The sequence below is a fragment of the Haliotis rufescens genome, unplaced genomic scaffold (assembly GCF_023055435.1).
Source record: "Haliotis rufescens isolate VD_foot unplaced genomic scaffold, xgHalRufe1.0.p SCAF_21, whole genome shotgun sequence".
NCBI lineage: Eukaryota > Metazoa > Mollusca > Gastropoda > Lepetellida > Haliotidae > Haliotis > Haliotis rufescens.
The window spans coordinates 2906606-2933420 of NW_025963902.1; the positions used below are offsets into that span (position 1 = coordinate 2906606).

A 26815-nucleotide genomic window follows, 5' to 3' on the forward strand; every position below is an offset into this window, starting at 1 on the left:
CAAAGGGGTCGGGGATCGAACCCACGACCTTCCGCTTTCCGGAAAGAGGCTCTATCCACTTGATCACGTAAGCGGTCAGAAGATATTGAAAGACGGTGCAAAGCCTGTGATACCTGTTGTAGGAGAAATCCAAAAGCCCAACTGTTAGTGATATGCACCAATCAGCACCCACGGACAGACTACCTATAGATACAACAGAACCACTACCAACTACATCAGATGGTAACCTATACATCCTTGCGGTTGTTGGTTACTTCACAAAGTGGGCAGAGACATGTCCAAATCCAGACCAGAAAGCAGAAACGGAAAGCAATAAACTGGTTTCTGATTCTTATGTGCAGTTATGGCATACCAGAATCACTCCAATCAGGGATGAAAGTTGGATTGGGCTGTGAGTCCTCAGTCAAACGGATTTTTGGAAAGCAAACAGATCGGGATGTAAAATTACCCTTCATTTTGTGTCCCAAAATGATGAGTGTCAACATAATGTAACTGAAGCTCCGATTTATTTTGGTTTGTTGTTTAACGCTGCACTCAGCAATATTCTAGCTATATGACGGCGGTCTAAATAATCGAGTCAGGACCAGACAATCCAGTGATTAATATCATGAGCATCGATCCACACAATTGGGATTGATGACATGCATCAACCAAGTCAGCGGGCCTGACCACCCAATCCCGTTAGTCGCCTTTTACGACAAGCATAGTCACCTTTTACAGCAAGCATGGGTTGCTGAAGAACTATTCTATCCCGGAATCTTTACGGGTCACTATCATTATAAGGACTAGTGGACTGAAACTGTCAGTTTCTACCCCTGCTATTGGGGATAAAAGGATCAGATACTATTGGGGATAAAGGGATCTGTTACTGTTGGAGATATAGGGTAGTGCCACAATTCGGGATAAAGGGTTCTTATGCTATCGGTGATAAAGGGTTCTTTCCGGGGGACTAAATGCCCCAGACTGCCATGATCTGCTTTGACAAGCTGTTTGTTGTATAAATGCTTACATATTGATCGATCTGTCACGTAATATAGTGCATTTAAGAATTGATTTTCACTTTGTGTGAATTCATTGGAGTATAAACTTTTATACAGTAAAGGACAAACTGAATGAACGTACGAGCATGATGTTTGAACGAATTATTAGAAAACTGTTAACTTGGTTTCCCAAAGTACAACGCCCCGACTGTCGTATAACGTGGACACATAATTATGAGTGGTGATATTGTCTACTGCTGAGTGCGGCGTTAAACAACCAACCAACCTACTACATGAGCAAGTGACAGTTTGATGTGTTAACCGATATACACAGTCAACTGTTTCTGCCAACTAGAAACAGCGTGGATCGCTAAAATACATTGATTTTATGTGCGCTTCGATTGATTAAACTGTTAATGAAGACTTGAGGTAGACTGCCACTTTACCGTTGATAGACAAGAATGTCACAGGGTTCAGGTTTGTTACGTCGTCACCTACAAAACATAAATGTACAGTTAAACATGTACACACATAGAGGAGGGGGAGAGGCAGAGAGAGGGGGAGAGAGAAATAGAGAGGATGGAGAGGAGATAGATAGACAGAAAGAGAGGGGGGACAGAGCAAGACACAGAGGGAGAGAGATAGAGGGACAGAACGAGGGAGAGAGCGATATATAGAAGGAGAGAGGGGGAGGGAGATGGGGAGATGTGACCAAACAGTAAAGCATATATTTGTAGATACGAAGATAAGCTGTGGCGACAGGTATCAGAGAATCTTCGCTCGATATAACAGAGCAGAGTCAACAGCCATCTATTTCTACCTCGGATTCATGCTGTCATGTACACGTTCTTCTATGTTTGCCACCACAGAGGGATCCTTTACTTTAATAGTATCGTGTGTTGATACCTGGGGTGAGTGAGTGAGTAAGTGTTGTTTTAAGCCGCATCAGCAATATTCCAGCTATTCACGGCTAGAAAAACAAAATCAGTTTCCTTTAGAGAATATTATTTAAAAATGATGACGACGATCACTAAAACTTCAGTCCTTTATCACAGTAAATAGTAAAAACTGAAAATATAAAATCTACATGTTTTCATACAGTTTAACTTCTTTCAAATGGGCTAAAACTAAGTGGTTAGAAACGGTATTGAAAAGTTCAGAAATTGTTTGAACAGTTTATAAACGTTGACGAATAAGTGCAAACAAAAGGTGCTTCAATAAAAAGGAATGAGTCAAATGAATGTGTCCAATACTTCGACTTATAACTTCATACTGACTACATAATCAAGTAAGAGCGTGATTTCCAATCACGGTTGTGTGTCATGAAGCTTATTTAATACTTGCTTATTCCACCTTTGCTGCCACTACAACACTTAGACGCCATGTACGGCTGGTGGAACATAGATGCCTTGTACGGTTAGTGGTATATAGATGCCATGTACGGTTAGTGGTATAAAGATGCCATGTACGGTTAGTGGTATAAAGATGCCATGTACGGCTGGTGGAACATAGACGCCATGTACGGTTAGTGGTATAAAGATGCCATGTACGGTTAGTGGTATATAGACGCCATGTACGGTTAGTGGTATAAAGATGCCATGTAAGGTTAGTGGTATATAGACGCCATGTACGGTTAGTGGTATAAATATGCCATGTACGGTTAGTTGTATATAGATGCCATGTACGGTTAGTGGTATATAGATGCCATGTACGGTAAGTGGCATAAAGATGCCATGTACGGTTAGTGGTATAAAGATGCCATGTACGGTTAGTGGTATAAAGATGCCATGTACGGTTAGTGGTATATAGACGCCATGTACGGTTAGTGGTATAAATATGCCATGTACGGTTAGTTGTATATAGATGCCATGTACGGTTAGTGGTATATAGATGCCATGTACGGTAAGTGGTATAAAGATGCCATGTACGGTTAGTGGTATATAGACGCCATGTACGGTTAGTGGTATAAAGATGCCATGTACGGTTAGTGGTATATAGACGCCATGTACGGTTAGTGGTATAAATATGCCATGTACGGTTAGTTGTATATAGATGCCATGTACGGTTAGTGGTATAAAGATGCCATGTACGGTTAGTGGTATAAAGATGCCATGTACGGTTAGTGGTATATAGATGCCATGTACGGTTAGTGGTATAAAGATGCCATGTACGGTTAGTGGTATATAGACGCCATGTACGGTTAGTGGTATAAATATGCCATGTACGGTTAGTTGTATATAGATGCCATGTACGGTTAGTGGTATATAGATGCCATGTACGGTAAGTGGTATACCGAACCGATGCCATGTACGGTTAGTGGTATACAGATGCCATGTACGGTAAGTGGTATACAGATGCCATGTACGGTTAGTGGTATATAGATGTCATGTACGGTTAGTGCTATACAGATGCCATGTACGGTTAGTGGTATATAGATGCCATGTACGCTAATGGTATATGGACGCCATGTACGGTTAGTGGTATATAGATGCCATGTAGGGTTAGTGGTATACAGATGCCATGTACGGTTAGTGGTATATAGACGCCATGTACGGTTAGTGGTATACATATGCCATGTAGGGTTAGTGGTATATAGATGCCATGTAGGGTTAGTGGTATATAGATGCCATGTAGGGTTAGTGGTATATAGATGCCATGTACGGTTAGTGGTATATAGATGCCATGTACGGTTAATGGTATATAGATGCCATGTAGGGGTAGTGGTATATAGATGCCATGTAGGGTTAGTGGTATATAGATGCCATGTACGGTAAGTGGTATACAGATGCCATGTAGGGTTAGTGGTATACAGATGCCATTTACGGTTAGTGGTATATAGACGCCATGTACGGTTAGTGGTATATAGATGCCATGTACGGTTAGTGGTATGTAGATGCCATGTATGGTTAGTGGTATAAAGATACCATGTACGGTTGGTGGTATATAGATGCCATGTACGGTTAGTGGTATATAGATACCATGTAGGGTTAGTGGTATAAATATGCCATGTAGGGTTAGTGGTATACAGATGCCATGTACGGTTAGTGGTATACAGATGCCATGTACGGTTAGTGGTATATAGATGCCATGTACGGTTAGTGGTATGTAGATGCCATGTAGGGTTAGTGGTATATAGATGCCGTGTACGGTTAGTGGTATATAGACGCCATGTACGGTTAGTGGTATATAGATGCCATGTACGGTTAGTGGTATATAGACGCCATGTACGGTTAGTGGTATATAGATGCCATGTACGGTTAGTGGTATATAGATGCCATGTACGGTTAGTGGTATATAGTAGCCGTGTACCGTTAGTAGTATATAGACGCCATGTACGGTTAGTTGTATAAAGATGCCATGTACGGTTAGTGGTATATAGACGCCATGTACGGTTAGTGGTATATAGATGCCATGTACGGTTAGTGGCATACAGATGCCGTGTACGGTTAGTGGTATATAGATGCCATGTACGGTTAGTGGTATATAGACGCCATGTACGGTTAGTGGTATATAGATGCCGTGTACGGTTAGTGGTATATAGACGCCATGTACGGTTAGTGGTATATAGATGCCATGTACGGTTAGTGGTATATAGACGCCATGTACGGTTAGTGGTATATAGATGCCATGTACGGTTAGTGGTATACAGATGCCATGTACGGTTAGTGGTATATAGATGCCATGTACGGTTAGTGGTATATAGACGCCATGTACAGTTAGTGGTATATAGATGCCGTGTACGGTTAGTGGTATATAGATGCCATGTACGGTTAGTGGTATATAGATGCCATGTACGGTTAGTGGTATATAGACGCCATGTACGGTTAGTGGTATATAGACGCCATGTACGGTTAGAGGTATATAGATGCCATGTACGGTTAGTGGTATACAGATGTCATGTACGGTTAGTGGTATACAGATGCCATGTATGGTTAGTGGTATATAGATGCCATGTACGGTAAGTGGTATATAGATGCCATGTACGGTTAGTGGTATATAGATGCCATGCACGGTTAGTGGTATATAGATGCCATGTACGGTAAGTGGTATATAGATGTCATGTACGGTTACAGCTGTTTACGACCCGTGAAGATCCGGGTCAGAATAGGTCTTCAGCAACCCATGCTTGCCGTAAAAGGCGACTCTGCTTGTCGCAAGAGGCGACTGATGGGAGCGGGTGGTCAGACTCGCTGACTTGGCTGATCCATATCATCGTATCCAAATTGCCCTAAATAAAATCTTGAAACAAAATCGCGTAATTAACACATACTGGGTAGAATGAGTTATGTACTTTGCCATTACCTCTTATCACGACGTTGAAGACATACAATTTGCTAGATAGACCCTAATCGCTCATCCGTATTTAGAACCACGATCTGCTTTCCAAGCTTAATGCATCGTGACAATTCAACTCCCAATATCACATATACATGCCGTGGATGGCTTCAAATTCTTAAATCACGACTGACTGAATGGCATTTTCAGAGAGTATATATCGCTTTCTCTTGAAAGAATCTTGTACGTTACAACATCTCGAGAGATCCTATACACTGATATACATAATTTTTTATCACTTTTTGGTGAAACAACAGTCGGTTCGGAGGGTATTTTCATTAAGCATAATCCCTTATTTTTGTGAATGATCGGTCTCGTGCATCATTTCATCTGAGGCTGAGGCCTTAAATTCACCTTGGTATTTTCTTGTGTACAATGAAACCCGTGAAGATCCAGGGTAGAATAGGTCTTCAGCAACCAATGCTTACCGTTATGGGCGACTATGCTTGTCGTAAAAGGCGACTAACGGGATCGGGTGGTTAAGCTTGCTGACTTGGTTGATGCATTTCATCGTATCTCAATTGCCCGGATCGATGCACATGATGTCAACCACTGGATTGTCTTGTCCAGACTCGATTATTTACAGACCGCCGACATATAGCTGGAGTATTGCTGAGTGCGGTTGTGTATAATGAGCATTCATTTACTCAATGAGATCTGGTAACGAGGTAATGAAATGTGTCTGTTAACAGTCACGATGTATTATGTGTCGTGTAACAGCGGTAAATTGCTCTCAAAACTGATGATTAACATTGTTCCGTCATTAGTACACTTAATTTGTTATCAGCATCCTACAAACTGCTGCCTCTTACAATCCGATGTAGTTAGAAGACATGTGGACCAGTATACCATGTGTGCTCCTCATTCTTATGATTGCAGGTATGTTTGTCTTAAATTTTAACTCACTTATTTGATCGCGTTTGAAATGTTTTGTTTTGTTGTTTGTTGTTTAACGCCGCACTCAATATTTCAGCTATATGACGGCGGTCTGTAAATAATCGTGTCTGGACCAGACAATCCATAAGCATCGATCCACGCAATTGGATACGATGACATGCATCAACCAAGTCAGAGCGTCTGACCACCCGATCCCGACAGAATGATGAAGGGGTTTTCACGCTTGTGTGTTTGGGGATGGTGAATATCCTGTATTAGGAAGAAACACAACGAACTTGGCTCGCTAAATACAATGTTTATTCCTAATACAGGATATTTACCATCCCTAAACACACTCGCGTGATAACCTCTATCTAACACGTATACTCTGTACACACCCTGCTCACATTGAGTAGTTGTATTCATTTATTATTATCATGGACATTATGACTCTTATATTGTGGCCGTTATGGTTTTTGTTTGGTTTGTTGTTTTACGCCGCACTCAGCAATATTCCAGCTTTTTAGCGGCGGTCTGTAAATAATCGAGTCCGGACCAGACAATTCAGTGATTGATATCATGAACAACGATCCACGCAATTGGTATACAATGACATGCGTCAACCAAGTCAGCGAGCCTGTGACCGGATCCCGTTAGTCGACTTTTGCAACAAGCATAGTCGCCTTTTACGGCCGTTATGACTATATGGGTTTGTGGCCATTTTTAGTTTTTTAAGGCCGTTTGGACTACAACACCTTTGATGCACCTGTATAGTTGAACAACGTATTTAGCTTTGTACTATTCAACAGATGTGGCCTACACTACGACTTGCTACCGTAAGGTGGAGTCGTTGACAATAACACTGTTCTGCAGCTATGGATGCTGCAGCGAAGAGGGGACAACTGTATGCTGTGATCGAGCTGCGTAAGTACGGCATATCGAAGTATATTTTGTATACACATGTTGCATGTGCTTTAAAGGTGTCAGCCTTCAATTTCAGTTGGCATTACCACTGAAGATCCGGGGTAGAATAGGTCTTCAGCAACCCATGCTTGCCGTAAAGGGCGACTATGCTTGCCGTAAGAGGCGACACACGGGATCGGGTGGACAGGCTCGCTGACTTGGTTGATGCATGTCAACGACCCCAAGTACGAGGATCGATGCTCATGATATTAATCACTGGGTCGTCTGGTCCATACTCGATCATTTACAGACCGCCACATAGCTGGAATGTTGCTTAGTGTGGCGTTACACAACAAGCAGACAAACAAACAAACAAACCAAAAATATTGACATACGGAGGTAATTTAATGAAAATGTAAATATACTGAACAACAAAAGTTCCTGTGACATTGAATAAGATTTAATGCAAAGTTATGTTTTTTACCAAATCTGAAACAATTTCGGTTTTCAACAGATAAAAGACTCCTGTAAGTGTTCATATGGTTTAATTTGCCATACTGACGTCAGAAAATGCGAGATTTCATATAAAAAAACATGAATATGCCAAAATGTCAATTTACAAATCAATAGCGTGTGTGTCCACCTCTGGTTGCGATGCAAGAAACACATCTTCGTCTCATGGAATGGACCAGGCGTCGCACAAAGTCCTGTGCGATATCTGTCCATATCTGCTGGAGCATGTTTCGAAGTTCCTGGAGTGTCTGTGGAACACGTGGTTGACGTCGAAGGCGTCGATCCATCTCATCCCATATTCGCTCGATTGATGAGAGATCAGGGGAGCGAGTCGACCAAGGGATGACATTCACGTTGTTTTGTTGAAGAGAGTCCTGAAGAAGTCGAGCAATTTGAGGCCAGGCGTTGTCATGTTGAAAGGTAATGCCTGGGCCATGACGACGTAGAAACGGTGGAACAGGGCTGATGATCTCGTCGCGGTAGCGATGTCCATTGAGATTTCCCTCTACCACTATCAAACAGGTCCTCTGTCTTCCTGTAATCCAACCCCATACCATAACGCTGCCGCCCCCGAACCCATCTTCTTCCATGACACAATGATTGACTTAACGTTCACCTCGACGTCGGTACACTCGAATTCGTCCATCGCTGTGGCTGAGGTGAGAACCAGACTCGTCAGTGAATAGAACTTGTCCCCACTGCACGGCTGTCCAGCGTAGACGCTGTCTGCGCCACTGTAAACGTGCTTGACGGTGGTTTCCTGTCAAAATTGGACGTCTGGTGGGTCTTCTGGCGACACTCCCTGCACATCTGAGGTGACGACGTACGGTTTGTGAAGATATTCGTCGAAGGCCAGGGATGCTTCTTGCAGTCACTGTTGCTGGCTGGAATCGATTTCGTAGGTGTGTTGTTCGAATCCTGTTGTCTTGTCGATTATTGGTAACGCGTGGCCTGCCACTCAGAGGATGGTCTCTGACTGCATTCGCCTGTTGCCAATGTTGCCATCAACACCAAATGGTGTTTCTGTGAACGTTAAACTGTCTTGCAACATCACGTTGACTCGATCCTGCTTTAAGCATACCAATGGCTCGCGGACGCTCATTTTTGGACAGGCGTGGCATTTCGTAATATTGAATAATTGCGTAATTTTGTTGTTTTTCTTAGTGGTTGTTGTCAGCACGATGCTAAACAATGCATATAGAATCCCGTTAACGCACATGTTTTTATACCCATTCTTGGGTAGTGAAAAGCACGGGGCTTGCATAAAAGCCAGCTTTTGCATGGAATGCATGCTTTTCTGTAGCAGTTGCGTTTTTGTGACTTGATTCCATACAGGTACTACAATATTGAAAAACAAACTTTACTCGTTTGAAAATACACACAAATATTGGTGTCACAGGAACTTTTGTTGTTGAGTATAGTTGTGCCAAATTCAATGTTGTCGTGACATAAACCAAACATTATCCATGGGCCATTTGGAGTGAACACTTGGTTAGAATCAGTCTTGACGCTATGGTTTACAACTGTGTATCAATAATCAGTGGTTGATGTTACATTTCATATAGTCAAAGGTACTATAAAATTAAGCTGTTGCTCAATTACAAGTTTTCAGTAGCATTTTCCACACTTGATGATGTATAAAGTTACTCTTCTGTATCGACACGGCAGTCACACACTGACGTGCCGATGACTTTTCATCACAGAATATTCCAGCCTCTACCCACGCATGTTTTTTTCAATAATAGTCCTGCCTCTTCCCACGCATGTTGTTTCCAATAATAGCCCAGCCTCTTCCCACGCATGTTTTTTTTCTAATTATAGTCCAGCCTCTTCCCACGCATGTTTTTTTCCAATTATTGTCCAGCCTCTTCCCACGCATGTTTTTCCAATAATAGTCCAGCCTCTTCCCACGCATGTTTTTTTCAATAATAGTCCAGCCTCTTCCCACGCATGTTTATTTTTCAATAATAGTCCAGCCTCTTCCCACGCATGTTTTTTCAATAATAGTCCAGCCTCTTCCCACGCATTTTTTTTTTCAATAATAGTCCAGCCTCTTCCAACGCATGTTTTTTTTCAATAGTCCAGCCTCTTCCCACGAATGTTTTTTTTCAATAATAGTCCAGCCTCTTCCCACGCATGTTTTTTCCAATAATACTCCAGCCTCTTCCAACGCATGTTTTTTTCTAATTATAGTCCAGCCTCTTCCGCGCATGTTTTTTTCTCTAATTATAGTCCAGCCTCTTCCAACGAATTTTTTTTCTTCTAATAATAGTCCAGCCTCTACTCAAGCATGTTTTTCCAATAATAGTCAAGCCTCTTCCCACGCATGTTTTGCCAATAATAGTCCAGCCTCTTCCCGCGCATGTTTTTTTCAATAATAGTCCAGCCTTTTTCCACGCATGTTTTTTTCCAATAATAGTCCAGCCTCTTCCACTCCTCGGAATTGCCCAGCACGAATACATACAGAAGCTTTCTTTCTGATCATTTATTCTCTTTAATCTTGAACTCAGCGTTTAAGTATGCATTGAGAAACGTCAGAGGGTTTGACTGCATGTGAAAAGTGCACAACCAAACTATCGTAGTATCGACTCGATCCGTGTCTAGGCTGACAGTGACAGTCTACAGCAATCTGTGATTTTACCTAAGTGTCTATATGGGGCATCTTTAATCACTTTTCAATGATCGGCCAGTTGATCAAAGATGACTTAAACATGTAGCCGCCACGGGTTCAAAAACAACTTCCTAAATCACTCCCGTCACGTTTATCGTGTTGGCCATTTTGACGTCTTGAACTTGATGTAAATGTATGACGCGCTGTCATTGTGATTGACTTACAGAAGTAGTTCTTAACAGACCTTTTTTGCATCTAATGGTGATGTTATTTGAAGACATGTGTTGTGAAAGATGTTTCTGAAGAGCAAGTTCTGCTTACATACGCTCATGTCACCTCTCCTTATGAGGGACTGTTATATTCCGCGATACAGCTAGTTGTTGTATGGCTGTCAGTGTAAACATGAAGACACATTTTCTAAATAAAATTGGAGATCTAGGCCTACAACCTTTGATGTAAGAAATTGTGATAAAAAATTATAAGAATTATGAACCTTCATAGAGTGCGGGCCAAGCTGTATGAACGTCGGAGCTTGCGTCGTCTTCCAATGAACTCACACAAAGTGAAAGTCAATTCTCAAGTGACAACGGCAGTATTTCAGCCATATCGTGACTACAAGGTTAAACTGTGCGCAAGTGCACAATACCCGTGAAGATCCGGGGTAGAATGGGTCTTCAGCAACCCATGCTTGACTTAAGAGGCGATTATACTTGTCCTAAGAGGTGACTAACGGGATCGGGTGGTCAGGCTCGCTGACTTGGTTGATGCATGTCATCGATCCCAATTTCGTGGATCGATGCATATGATATATTTATCACTGGATTGTCTGGTCCAGACTCGATTATTTACAGACCGCCGTCATATAGCTGGGATATTGCTGAGAGCGGCTTTAAACAACAAGCCAACCAACCAACCAACAACCAGTGCACAAATCAGTCGTTGCCATGGCTAAAATCCAAGAATGTGGCTTTGGGAGCAAGACATTAAGGCAAGCAGTAGACACCCAATGGCCACCACTTGTGGTCCCGTTCTTCCTCATCGGTTTCTTTGTTCACAAGAGTCGGAATTTCTGCTCGGATTGGCAGTTAAAACAAGGGAATTTGGCCAGGAAGTTCAAGCTTCTGGTGTATCGACGGTCTGATATCGTTCGATAACTGTCAAATAGCCCAGGCGACAGGTTGGACCGCCTCGTCCGTTTCATGTTTAGATTAATAATGACAAAAACCTCCCAACCAGAGGGATAAATCAACATTCCCTTTATGCTTAGCATTATCCCAGCACCTCCGGCCTTTGGAACCTACATTTCACAACTTTTAAGGTATGATCGAGCATGCTCTTTCTCCCAAGATTTCAAAGAGCATCATACAACTCTTGTTCAAACGGTACAACATTCAAGGCTTCGGTAAAGCTTTCAAACACTTTTATGATAGATGTGGAGGACATTTCCAAATTGGACGCATCCGTGACAAAGGTGATGTCTTGCCTGTGCATGCGTTTGTGATGATTGGATTCAGGGCCTTTTCGCGAACACCTAGTATTTCATAGTGATTCATCATGCTCTCGAACGATGACGTCATGGCAGCTCAAGAGAACTTTTAGGACAGACAAGAGCAGTTCTACAAAACTAGGATAAAATCCCTCTAAGATAGTTGGCAAAAATGTATCAATGTGGATGGAGATTATGTTGAATAAGCTATGATTTAATGTCTTTAGGTCAATCCTTTCTATATGTGAGGCCCAGAACGTCTCCATCTTATGTTTTGTCATTGTTTCAACAGAGTGACTCCTGCAGGGTAACACCCAGCAGTGTATTGTCACGTCAAGTTTACATAATAACATTTACATCACGATGTCATTTGGTATGATATTGTCACGTCAAGTTTACATAATACAATTTACAACACGATGTCATGTGGTATGATATTGTCACGTCAAGTTTACATAATAACATTTACATCACGATGTCATGTGGTATTATATTGTCACGTCAAGTTTACATAATAACATTTACATCACGATGTCATGTGGTATGATATTGTCACGTCAAGTTTACATAATAACATTTACGTCGAGATGTCATGTGGTATGATATTGTCACGTCAAGTTTACATAATAACATTTACGTCACGATGTCATGTGGTATGATATTGTCACGTCAAGTTTACATAATAACATTTACATCACGATGTCATGTGGTATGATATTGTCACGTCAAGTTTACATAATAACATTTACATCACGATGTCATGTGGTATGATATTGTCACGTCAAGTTTACATAACATTTACATCACGATGTCATGTGGTATGATATTGTCACGTCAAGTTTACGTAATACAATTTACATCACGATGTTATGTGGTATGATATTGTCACGTCAAGTTTACATAATACAATTTACATCAAGATGACATGTGGTATGATATTGTCACGTCAAGTTTACATAATACAATTTACATCACGATGTTATGTGGTATGATATTGTCACGTCAAGTTTACATAATACAATTTACATCACGATGTCATGTGGTATGATATTGTCACGTCAAGTTTACATAATACAATTCACATCACGATGTCATGTGGTATGATATTGTCACACCATGCTTGCCGTTAAAGGCGACTATGCTTGTCGTAAGAGGCGGCTAATGGGATCGGGTGGTCAGGCTCTCTGACTTGGTTAATGCATGTTATTGATCCCAATTGCGTGGATCGATGCTCATGATATCAATCACTGGATTATCTGGTCGAGACTTATTTACAGACCGCCGTCCTATAGCTGGAACATTGCCGAGTGCGGCGTTAAACAACAAACAAACAAACAAACCAATTATATTATAAAAACCTCCTTCCCTCTTGTCATACTGCCTTGTGGAGAGTGTTTTCACTCTGGATCAAGGCAGTAACACTATCAGGTCTGCATTCACCGCTATTATACAGAAGGTGTACTAATCTACTCTTCATAATGTACATATTAATTACAGAGGCAACTCGGTGTCACTATTCAGTAATGCTCGCTCTGCCGCCGCTGTAGCTGGGATGATCGTCGCCATGATTTTCACCGTCTGCATCATTATCGCAGTGGTTTGTTGTGTCAAGAAGACAGGATTTGCAGGCAGAATTGGAACTCATACCAACGTCTCCGTTGTTAACGCAAGTAAGGTCATGCGGGTAGGAACTGGTCTTCAGCAAACCAATGCTCGTCATACGAGGCAACTAACGGGATCCCGTTAGTCCCGTTTATCCAGTTAGTCGCCTCTTACGACAAGCATAGTCACGTTTTACGTCAAGCATGGTTGGTTGATTGGTTGGTTGTTTTACGCCGCACTCAGCAATATTCCAGCTATATGACGGCGGTCTGTAAATAATCGAGTCTGGACCAGACCATCCAGTGATTTATATCATGAACATCGATCCACGCAATTGGAATCGATGACATGCATCAACCAAGTCAGCGAGCCTGACCACCCGATCCCGTTAGTCGCCTTTTACGACAAGCATAGTCACCTTTTACGGCAAGCATGGATTGCTGAAGACCTATTCTACCCCGGAATCTTCACGGGTCTATATTATATTAATAATGTTCGGCTTACTTTGTAAATAATCGCCCACACCTGAAGGGATTATGTAAATCCTGCTGAGGTCCACGCAGATGGTGATCTCCTTTAGATGTTGGCGGTCTATAGCCTGTTTTTTATCATGTATATTTTTATTTTTATATTTTATGGTTACACACTAGTTTTAAATACAATCTGTGATAGTCTTATTATTTCACTGCCCTTAGTGACAGGATTTTTAAAGTTAATTGAACTATTATTAGTGTACAACCTTTTATTGTCACGATGTTGCTGAAATACTGTCGATGTGACTCAACATTTTGACGCACTGACTCTTTTTCTTCAGCCATACCAAGTGCATATCCATCCGTGGCCTACACGAATTCTCAGTCCACCATGGTGACCAGCGGCCCCGTCTTCCAGGGGTACCCGTCTCCAAGCGTGTACAAAAACACTTTTAATGCCAGGCCGCAATGTGTAACTGCAATCGCTTCACTTTCCTGAAACGGATTCGCATGTATATTGCTTACTTATATAATTTGTCATTAAAGGTATGTTCCTAACTAAAACGATATGCTTGTCGTTTTTCTTTCACATTTGGTCAAAACATGTGTATTATGTTCAGTTTATTGGATTCGAACCAGTGATCAATGAATGACTAAAGTTGATCAGCCATATCGTGACTAGAACATTATAATTATACATACAATTATACTGATAAAAACCTGTCAGCGATGGACAGTATAATAGTTAGATTAGCACCATTAGAAGCATTCGTCTGAAAGTGAGGCCTGTGAAGAAAATGACCAAGAGAGTGATATTTATGACAGCATTGATTATCATGACAATGCAACACTTCAGTGCTATACTTTTTCTCGCGATGAAATTTCCTTGGTCGACTCTTAGCGTGAAGTGTCGGATAGAATAGGTCTTCAGCATCCCATGCTTGCCATAAAAGGTGACTAACGGGATCAGGTGGTCAGGCTCGCTGACTTGGTTGATGCAGGTCATCGATCCCAATTGCGTGGATCGATGCTCATGATATCAATCACTGGATTATCTGGTCCAGACTCGATTATTTTACAGACCGCCGTCGTATAGCTGGGATATTGCTGAGTGCGGCGTTAAACAACAAACCAACCAACCACATTGCGTGGATCGATGCTCATGACAATAATCACTGGATTGTCTGGTCCATACTCGATTATTTACAGACCGCCGTCATATAGCTGGAATTTTACTGAGTGCGGCGTTAAACAACAAACAAACCAAACCAAACCAACGACATGTCAGTCTCTGGTGAGGCTGAAAGTTTCAGAGACATACTTGCTGACTGGGTTGTGAGAAGTGGCATTCCACTGTGCCACACAAATAGTTTGTTGACCATATTGAGACCACACTTCCCAGAACTTTAGTTGGCACACCAACATCTTATGATGTTTGTGATGTTGCAGGGGGAAAATATTATCATTTTGGTATTAAATCTAATTTCAGTGTCGTCTTAGATAGCAGGAAAGAACTTGCTGCACTTGACACTTTGTCCTTCCAGGTAAATATTGATGGACTTCCTCTGTTCAAGAGCCCCAATGTTCAATTTTGGCCCATTCTTGGTCTGCTCAGAGAGGATAAAACAAACCAGCCATTTGTCACTGGCTTATGGGTTGGATCTTCCAAGCCAGCAGATTCAAATTTATATTTGCAGTCATTCATTGATGAAATGTTTGTTTGTTTGTTGTATAACGCCGCACTCGCCAATATCCCAAGCTATATGACGGCGGTCTGTAAATAATCGAATCTGGACCAGACAATCCAGTGATTGACATCATGAGCATCGACCCACGCAATTTGGGATCGATGGCATGTATCAACCAAATCAGCGAGCCTGACCACTAGATCCCATTAGTCCCCTTTTGCGACAAGCATAGTCGCCTTTTACGGCAAGTATGGGTTGCTGAAGACCTATTCACCCGGATCCTACGGAAGCCTTTTAGGGCCATTTGTTTTTTTATTTTTTTCGATACTATCTTGAAATTTCAAGATACTATCTTGAAATTTCAAGATACTGAGTTGAAATTTCAAGATACTAAGTTGAAATTTCAAGATACTATCTTGAAATTTCAAGATACTAAGTTGAAATTTCAAGATACTAAGTTGAAATTTCAAGATAATGAGCAACCTCGGAATACATTTATATAGTGTACATGTTTTGATAGTTCATTGCACCTCTGGTGATGGCAAGCTGTAGTGGTGGCAAAATGGAACCTGATCGTGTTCAACTTATTACTACATACTTCTCCCTTGGATTGACAAACAATGAGATTCTGTGTTTCCTCGCCCATGACCACGGGATGATAATAAGCAACAGAACTCTGAAACGATTGCTGTCCAAGTGTAGGTTGTTTCGGAGGAAAGAATGCACAGACATTCTGCAAGAAGCTTTGTATATGTTACACGAGTGTGACTCTTCTGGTCGACAACACGGCTATCGTTGGATGCATCGAAAGTGTCAGGAAAAGGGATATGTTGTTGATAAAGAGACTGTTCGGTGTTTACTTTATATAGTAGATCCTGATGGAGTCAACTGTCGCAAAAAGCATGCATTATTACGTCGAACCTATATCTGTTCAGGACCAAATTCTGTATGGCACATGGATGGTTACGATAAATTGAAACCCTATGGCATTTGTATACACGGATGCATAGATGGCTTTTCAAGATATGTAATTTGGCTTGAAGCTTGGGTGACAAATAATGACCCTAAGGTAATCGCTGGGTACTACACTGAAGCTGTGAGAAGACTAAACGGTTCGATCTGATCTGGGGACAGAAAACACATCAGTAGAACACATGCATCGTTTACTACGAAGCCAACATACTGACAGGTTCTCAGGTCACAAGAGTTTCTTGTGTGGATCCAGTCATACAAATCAACGGATAGAGTCGTGGTTGTGTATTCTCAGGAAGCAATGGGCACAGTACTGGATGGACCCCTTCAAACAGCTTAAGGAGGATGGCTATTTTTCAGGAGATTTCATAGACAAGAATCTTGTTCAATTCTGCTTTCTGCGTTATATACAGGTTTGTAGATGTATTTTGTGTTTGAAGTATCTTGAAAATATCAATGATGGCGTTATTTATAATATCTAATTAATATTTTTTGACATAATTATATATGTCACACACAATTCATTATGCCATGTTTAATGTAACGTAAAATAAATACTCTCCAAATAGTACGTTCATGTAATGTATGGGAAATTCAGTGTCAAATTTATTGTATTTATCAATATGTTAAGTATATGTAAATTCAGTGTTACAATTGTCTATTTCAGGATGAACTCAGAAGTGTCGCACACACATGGAATTTTCATCACATGAGAGCCAACAAGAAAAACCAAGGTCAACATGGTAAACCAGCAGTGTTGTATTCACTACCCACATTGTATGATAAGGCAGACCACGTGCAGACTGTCGACCCAGATGTCCTGCAACTGTGTGAGGAAGAGGCCTCTACACGAGACATGCAAATGACATGCGACCCAACAGTGTTTGAGTTGTGTGTTTTGATCATGGAAGAAAAGCAATTGCTGACTGACTGATTTAAATAAACTGTATTTGGGTCTCAGGAGAGAAATAAGACAGGAACTTTTTGAGTATTAACTTTTGAGGGAACGTGAAGGAGCAGGAATGGATGATCATGATAACGGGGCGATTTTCATGAGCTGTGAAAGACGACTCAGCTTAATATTGCTAACAAATGTTTAATATGGTATATATAGATATGATGAATGTGTATTTTCTGTTCTTTTAATCTGGATAAATTTTATTTGTACCCTTTGTCGATGTTAATGTTATTGAACTGCGATTGCAATTGTAACTGGTTAAATACTCCGAGTGAAGATAAAAATATCCTTATATTGTTTTGTTTTTATGAAACCCCAACCTTGACCAAACCAGACACAAAATCTGGCTTCAAATTCACAAAATAGGGAGGTGTACTGGTACATAAACCCTCTAACAAATCCCGGGGCACGGGTGACCCAGTTGTCTAAGGCGCTGCAATTCGTTGTGCAATGTTGCGTCCCTTGGACACACCAGAAACCTATGATTGTGGGTTCGAATTCCGGTTGGCCCCCATTATGTTTGTAGGATTGTCAGCACCATACCCGTGCTCGTGGGTTTCACCAAAGTGGTAAACGTCTAAGACCTGCATCGGGCTTTCCTCCCACATTAAGCTGACCTGCCGTTATATAACTGGAATACTGTTAAAAGCGGCTTTCAATTAGTGGCACTACCGTACACAGCCGGTTGAGGGAGCACACCATCCAGCCCTGACGTCAAGCGATACGCCCAATTTTGCTTCCACGTCACCGCCAGGCACACGATTGTAGACCGCATCTCAGGTTCAGAAGACAAGACTGAGACAGTATACAGTTTCATCTGAACAGCTCTGATGGCGTGCAAGGGTCATCAGACGTCCAGAACACTTTAGCGACACTTGCGTTACTCAATGTCAGTATGGGGGTGGAAGTGTAATGGCATAACAACTCATGGGAGAAAACAACTCATCATTGTTTATGGCAATGTGAATGGCGTACGTTACCAGGGCGACATCGTTCTTTCCTTTGTGCAAACGATGGGACTAACGTTACGTTGCAGCAGGATAATACCCGCCCATGCATTGCATGTGTTGTAACAGACATTTTGAGGCAGCATTACATTGCTGTACTGCCATGGCCGGCTGTGTCTCCAGACTTCTCCCCCATAGAACATGTCTGTTATGAGATGGGAGTACGCCTACGACAGGACCCGAACCAACCAGTTAAGCTAATGTTTGGTTGACAACCCTCAGGCTGTTTTCAATCGCCTGGTACTTCAATGCGTCGCCACTGCCTCGCCTGCATCAACTGAAATGGTGCTCACAACAGAGTTGATAAAACACTGATCAGACGAATGACAAAATATTATGTTATTTTCAATAACATAACATTTGCTCTACTTTTCATGAAGCACAGTTACTTTTTCCCGTTAGTATACATGAATTCCTCAGTTCAAAATGTTCACAGCAATACCTGATACCATGTGATGACTATAAATATATATCAAACCATAATAATATATCAAAAGACAACTCAAGAACTAATTAAACATAACAATAGTATTTGTATTGGTCATTGTTTATTGTAATTTCACATTGCACTGATATCAAAATAATGAGATCTAACAATGCAAAAGGCAGCAATATTTGGCAGGTCACAATATTGGCTATCACTAAATTGCTACTTTACTGCATTTCTCTTGCAATAATTGCTCTACATTAAAACAGAAAATCCCCTTGGATTGTAATTATGATAAAAGTTTCATAAAATGACACATACAATGAATACAAGATTTTCTTGTTCCACCAACTATAACTCAAACTGACAAATCAGTAAAACGTCATAGCAAACATATCATGAAAGGAGGATACTTAGGTAACTATTGTACAACAAATTATATTGTAAACAAAGCTTTGTTTTCATCATTAATATTTGTTCTTTATTAATAATTGGTTTATGAACATTTTTGACAGAATCAACTACTGAACTGTAAAGTAAAATAAAGCAAATAACGTCAAAAGTCAAACTTGTTGTAACATGGATTCTTAAACAAAATCCATCACCCACACACCACTCTCGAGGATCATGTTGAATTCTGTTCTAAAGTCAAGGAAGTTCTCGTACTGTTCAGGCAGTTCAAGTACTTGTCCACACGTGTGAGCAACAGGCCTCCTTGTCAGACCTGATACCGTTGTGAAACGAATGTAGATTGGCTTCACTTGACCATGTACATCTGTGATACACAAGTCGGCTCCTGTGCAGAACCTTAGAAAGCGGGAAAGAGAATCTTTCTCTAGTTCACGAACATATTTTCTAAGGTAATCCGATGTACCTTTTTGTTGCGTGGACATGTCTCCTGGAAACGAAAGCATCTTCATCACTTTCCGAGGATTTGGCTTGAGTGATTCATAGAGTGATTCAAGTGATGCTTCTCCAAGACTGAACCCCAACAAAGTAAGTTTGTCGAACCATGCTCCTTTCACATACATTGGTTGTTGAATCATCTCCTTGTGTGCTATCTCACCAACCAACCTCTTGAGATTTTCCTTTGTGGGCAGAACTCTACATTCGTGGGCACTGAGGACATCAACAATGTCATCATCCTCAAAATCACCTTCCAAGGACGCCTTGAGTATGTCTGCCTCCGACAACGGAAGGAAGGCAAGATACTCCTGAATAAGGGATTCTTTTGTTGTTGAAAACATATCCATGCCATAAATGCAACATGACATGAATGATTTTGCTATGCACACGGGGAAGTAGTTCTGCCACTTCCAACCGAAATAGAGAACAGAAGCAATTGCCTGCCAATCATCATTGCCATAGTCATGCCTTATAAAAGGCACCTTACATGCCCTTCCAAGACAACACTGTTCAAAGAAAGAATCCAAGAATTCTACCAAAGCATCCCGCATTACACCTCCATTGTCTTCGGCAACCTCCATTTCTCCATTTGGTAGAATCATCTGGAAATTGAAAATATCCTTATCCAAATTAAATGTGTTTCCTTTGAATTTTTCTTTTAGTTCCTTAAAGACATGTCCTCTGTGTATGCGGATGGTATGGTGGTTGATATTGGCGTGTTCTGTCTGGTGTTCATGATCTGCAATGAAGTTATCCAGGAGATCAATATCAACTGAATCTGGATTAATTTCAGCATGAAGAGGCAAGATATTTGGTAACTCATCATTATCATCACTTTGTTCAGCTCTGTTGCCTGTAGCCTGTGCCCAATCATCTTGATTATCCTGTGGTTCAAAATTCGGCCAAGGTTGTTGATCCTGCTGCACTTGTTCAAAAGGTGGTGGTCTTGGTTGATCTTGCCTAGTCTCTTCCAAAGACTGCTGTCTTGAATGAGCACGAGTTTCTGTATCAGGTGTATCTGTCTGGGAGCTATCACCAGGAGCAGGATCTCTGGTGGAGGGGTCTTGTACTTTTTTCATTGCCAAGTAAAACCTCAGGTTCGTCAGTCGAGTTAGATCACACATTTCCTGAACAGTGAAGATCTTGTTTAGTTGACTGTTTTGTAACCGATATGTTCCGAGTACCCCCTCCTGATTTGGTTCTGACTTGAGTATACATGCTTTTCTTTTCGTCAAATTTCATAAGGCCAATTCCCACCATTTTTGTCACCTTAACAGCATTTTGGCTTTGTGGACTTATATGTTGGGGATCATCACTTGTCGATGGTCGGTTCAGTTTGATGCGCAAACGATCAAATAGACTCTGCTTCCGTTTTGAAGTTTTCTTCTGAGAAGCCATCTCTGCTTGTTCAATCTGAAAAGACATAATACATTAAGGTCTTTGAAATTGATACCTGGGTCTGGTCAATCAGAACTTCATTGACATAAATGGTCAACAAAGTTTTAATAGCACCCTTTCTAATTTTGTATTCAAGTATCATTACTGGAATCTCATCACTTATATTGTATGTTTTGTTGCAAAATACCTGAAATAAACAGTGACAGACAATGATAAACAAATACTTTTGCTTCCATCAGAAAAAAGAGAGGGTGTTATTACAAACATATAATATTGAAAAGTGTTTATGGGGGTGGGTGGGTGTGTGTGTGTTGGGAGTTGGGTGGGGGTGGTGGTGGGGGTGGTGGGGTGGGGGTGAGGTTGGGTTGGTTGGTTGCCATCATGGTGGCTGAGAAAATAATGACATTTTTATCATATTTCCTTTTTTCTACATAATCGGCATTTTCCCAAAAGTTAATGATAGTAGTTTAGTCTTTCACCAAAACGTGTTCCTAAAATATACATTACTTACTACCATTATCAAATTGTGTACTTACGATGTGAAATCATCACTTACAATGTCATGTACCAGTTTTCCCGAAATAACATAGACCACCGCACATTAGCAACGTAAAGTTATTTGTCCAATGTGACTGAAATATTTGTTTGTCCGTGTGACCGACAACATTTTCTTCTCAAAATATCTTGGGTTATATTTTATAGAGTTGTCTAACCTGCTAACAGCGTACATTGCCTCGTTAAATTGAATTTTACCTACACGGGTATTACATGAGTCTCAAATTTGAACACAAAATGTACACACAAAATGTCAGACATAGATCTGTCCAACGCTTGACACAATTACAGATGTTGAAAAAGGTTTTTCGGGAACACTGATGTACCATGAAATATGTCTAACAATTATCTCATCTTGCCCTACATTTTGTCAGACGTCGTCACATATGTTCGGCAACTAGGACATATTGGCAATATTAGATCCCTAGTTAACTAAATGCTTTAGCATGGGGTTTGACACTTTCAGTTTGTGTTTACAACATGGCGAACAGGAACGCATTGATTCGCTTAGAATAGCATGAACTTCATTAGAATTGACAGGACACTCGCAATTAACTCAATCAAGGACGCATAAAGAGCTCTTTGTACGTCCTTGACTAGGCATGCTCAAAATATCAATCAAATGGTACATACTTGTCTTGTTGAAAAAGGAACTGCTCAAAACGGCGCTATTTGCAAAAGGAACATAACTCTAGAGTGAGGTTTGGCAGGGGAGATAATTCTAATGTCAAATACAATCATTTGTCATACCGCTAAAGCAAAACTTTATACTCAGCAGTCAGGGGCTACAATTTATGTTAAACAGTGACGAGCCAGTAATCCGGCCTCGGACCTGTAACCGGGCCAATATGGAAATACATAATAATATTACACTATATATTTTGATAATTTGATTATATAAATTGGCATAGAAAGTTACTTACATTGACTGCATCTGCGCTGGAAGCATCTGTGGTTTCCCTTGATCTTGTAGGATAAACCATCCTTCCTATCAAAAAGACAATCCCCAAATGCTGACCCACAGCTTTATATAATTATAACAACCAACAGATGATCTTGATATTTCAAGATTATTCACTTCAAACGTATTTTTACATCTTGGGATGTTAACTTATTATCTTGAAAATTCAACTTATTATCTTGAAATTTCAAGATAGTATCTTGAAATTTCAACTTATTATCTTGAAATTTCAAGATAGTATCTTGAAATTTCAACATAGTATCTTGAAATTTCAACTTAATATCTTGAAATTTCAACTTAGTATCTTGAAATTTCAAGATACTATCGAAAAAAATTAAAAAAACAAATGGCCCTAAAAGGCTTCCGTATATTTGTGCAACCATAGCATCAAACACTTTAAGTACATCAGTTCATGAAATCTTTCCAAATTTATGTTGATATGGTATAAGGACATGCATGCCTTGTTTGCTTGTGCAGTAAAACTGCATTGTGCCTTAGACCATGAGAGTGTAGGAGCAATGTTTTGTCCTTATAACACCATTTTTCATATGAGCGGAGTCGACCACCTTCATGCAATACCATTATTCGTCTTGTCTGACTCAGATTTATTCTCATACCAGTACTAACACAAACATCTTTAAGTACATTGATTCTCCTTTGTAATTGAATGGCCGTGTCAGATACTCCAGATACATCACCTGCAAATAAAAGATTGGTTGGTTGGTTTGTAGTTTAACGCCGCACTCAGCAATATTCCAGCTATATGACGGCGATCTGTAAATAATCAAGTTTGGACCAGACAATCCAGTGATCGATATCATGAGCATCGATCCACGCAATTGGGATCAATGACATGCATCAAACCAAGTCAGCGAGCCTGACCACCCGATCCCGTTAGTCGCCTTTTACGACTAGCATACTCACCTTTTACGGCAAGCATGGGTTGCTGAAGACCTATTCCACCCCGGATCTTCACGGGTATTCGGTACATTGGGCATATCGAAAGCTAAAACTTCTTATGGCCATAACTCAGTTATTTTCTGTTCCCAATGTATTTGTTTGGTTGGTTGGTTGTTTAACGCCGCACTCAGCAATATTCCAACCATATGGTATGTAAATAATCGAGTCTGGACCAGACAATCCAGTGATCGATATCATGAGCATCGATCCACGCAATTGGGATCAATGACATGCATCAAACCAAGTCAGCGAGCCTGACCACCCGATCCCGTTAGTCGCCTTTTACGACTAGCATACTCACCTTTTACGGCAAGCATGGGTTGCTGAAGACCTATTCCACCCCGGATCTTCACGGGTATTCGGTACATTGGGCATATCGAAAGCTAAAACTTCTTATGGCCATTACTCAGTTATTTTCTGTTCCCAATGTATTTGTTTGGTTGGTTTGTTGTTTAACGCCGCACTCAGCAATATTCCAACCATATGGTATGTAAATAATCGAGTCTGGACCAGACAATCCAGTGATTGACATCATGAGCATCGATCCACGATCCAATTGGGATCGATGACATACAGCAACTAAGTCAGGGAGCCTGACCTTCCGATCCCGTTAGTCGCCTTTTACGGCACGCATCGGTTGCTGAAGACCTTTTCTACCCCGGATGTTCACAGGTAGCCTTTATGATGTGGCGTTTGAGCACTAATTCGATGATGCGATGGCGCTGTAAAATGTTCTCATGGTTGGTTGTGACTCTATCAAATTATCCATGATTGAGCTGTCCCATGACATTGCACACGAGCAAGGTTGCGCAAGAGTTAACAGCAAATTGTACTGGTTATGTTACCACATCTCATTGAATGTGTGCATTCTTCTCATAAATGTTCTTGTTGTTCATCTATTGCTGTGACCTTTTCGTTATTCAAAAGTAAACATTCTCCCCCTCAGACAGCTTGGTTTGCTTAAATGGTATATAATCACTTGCAATTTATTTTGAATGACATAAACTTTGGTTCTTTTTTAGTTAGTTGTGGGGCTTAACACACTATTATAGGATAGGTCTTCAGTAACCCATGCTTGCCGTAAATGGCGACTAACGGGATCCTGTGGTCAGGCTCGCTGAGGCATGTCATCGTATCCCAATTGCGTGGGGTTGTTGTTGGAAGAAAAGGGACATACATCAGGGTACTGACAATCATTTTACTCTCTTGACTACGTGGTCGACGAAGCCCCCAATCCCACAGGTGAGCTTTAAATCATTGCATCTTACATTGAACACGAGGACAAATGACAGTGGTTGGTTCCACGATGGTATTTAAAAACAATCCACAATATTATTTTTGATGGTGACAAATTAATTTATTTTTTATCACTATGACGTGTCAGTGCAGGAGCCTTCTTATCAAGCCGTGATATAACTGGAATATTGCTGAGTGCGGCCTAAAACAACAAACAAACAAAGGCCTTCTTTTCAGCCACTGTGGACGATATTATGAATAAATGTTTGTGACGTGCCGACGACACCATTGTTTAATTAGGCGTGGCAGAAAGATTGAATAGAAACTAAAGTTCTCGCATATGACGGGGCATTTCACGTCATTAAAGATGACGTGTAGGAGTATTTTTGGATTTTTGTGTTGCAAATTGTTTCTACTTTGACGGGCAGCATAGACAATACTAAGTCATGATATCCCCGTGGCTCAGTTGGTTAACGCTGCACTCAGCAATAATCCAGCTATATGACGGCGGTCTGTAAGAAATCGAGCCTGGACAAGATTATCCAGTGATTGACAACATGAGCATCGATCCACGCAATTGGGATCGATGACATGCATCAACCAAGTCAGCGAGCGCTTTCCAATTTGGTGAAACCTACGAGCACGGGTATGGTGCTAAACCTAGAGACAATCAAGGCAGACCGGGGTCCACGATACTGAGTTCCTGGCATACCTAAAGGGGCGCAACTCTGCCCGGCGAGTTTCAGCATCCTAGACGGCTGGGCCCCAACGATGAAAAAATGACAGCAAAAACACCGACATGATATCGTCAAAAATACGTTTTATTATATTGTCTCGAATCAAATATATACATATACATACACACACGCTCAAACGATTATCTCACATTCATCAAAATGTAAACTGTTGCGTTTAATTAATCAAAAACATGACGACTCAGCAAATGAATTTAAAAATAGGTTCACAAACCTGCTTTGGGAACCAGAGCGTAACGTTAGCGAGTTGGGTTTGGCGCCGCTTAGATCAGTATTGCAGTTATATCACCTTGATGTAATGCCCGAAGTGATGCAGATTTTAGACGCGCAAGGATATGGGGCTGACAAACCTAGCAACATAATCGTGGTGAACCGGGATTCGACCCCACGAACATAGGTTTCTGGCGTGCCCAGGGGACGCAACTCTGCACAGCGAATTGCGGCGCCTTTGTCGATTGTGTCACCCAATCAAATAGCACTGCTTCATGACAACGGTGATTCAGAACATGACATAATATATGTTCATAATCACTCTACACAAGAACAGTAAACTACGGTTATAACGAACTCAAAGGGACCACTAATTTTAGTTCGTTATAACCGTAGTTCGTTATAAGCATGTATACAGCATATAAACAACAAATTGTCGGGGCTAAAAATAAGTTCGTTATATCCGTCAGTTCGTTATAAGCGTGTTCGTTATAACCGTAGTTTACTGTACTTCAATCAATCAATCGATCAAGTTCATTTCGTAATTCAGGCCACATGGCCTACAGTACATGTCCAGAGTGTTACATTTCTGTCGATCTGATTGTATATAGTTTACATAAATATAAAGCTATCAAGCGTACTACATTAATATCTCATGATTTAAATAAATTGCAAAAATAATATTACATTTATGATATTTCCGTAATGAGGTAAAAAAGTATTTCTCAAGCGAATATATATCTTACATTAAAAAAAACATGGTATTTATCCTCTACAAAGTCCCCTTTTACGGCAAGCATGGGTATTCTACCCCGGATATTCACGGGTCCAGTAAGTAAGTAAGTATAGTCTAGCATCGCCTTTACGCAACGTTGTCTCTCCGTGAAGATCCGGTTAGAGAATAGGTCTTCAGCAACCCATGCGACTATGCTCGTCGTAAGAGGCAACTAACGGGATCGGGTGGTCAGGCTCGCTGACTTGGTTGATGCATGTCATCGTATCC

The 26815-nt window shown here is 40.9% G+C and overlaps 1 protein-coding gene across 1 annotated transcript; it reads left to right on the plus strand.

Annotated features, from left to right (window-relative positions):
* The first annotated feature begins 6113 nt into the window (after positions 1-6113).
* Positions 6114-14282, plus strand: LOC124128020. Its single transcript, XM_048401053.1, has 4 exons — positions 6114-6194; positions 7001-7115; positions 13202-13374; positions 14121-14282. The coding sequence occupies exons 1-4, from the start codon at positions 6149-6151 to the stop codon at positions 14276-14278; spliced, it is 492 nt and encodes a 163-aa protein (XP_048257010.1). The 5' UTR covers positions 6114-6148; the 3' UTR covers positions 14279-14282.
* The last annotated feature ends 12533 nt before the right edge of the window (positions 14283-26815 follow it).

What these genes read in the sequence shown, in the direction of transcription:
- LOC124128020 (XM_048401053.1), top strand. Translation starts at nt 6,149, where the DNA reads ATGTGGACCAGTATACCATGTGTGCTCCTCATTCTTATGATTGCAG. An exon ending in GTATGCTGTGATCGAGCTGC is followed by an intron (nt 7,116 to 13,201) that starts GTAAGTACGGCA and finishes TATTAATTACAG; the next exon opens with AGGCAACTCGGTGTCACTAT. An exon ending in CGTCTCCGTTGTTAACGCAA is followed by an intron (nt 13,375 to 14,120) that starts GTAAGGTCATGC and finishes CTTTTTCTTCAG; the next exon opens with CCATACCAAGTGCATATCCA.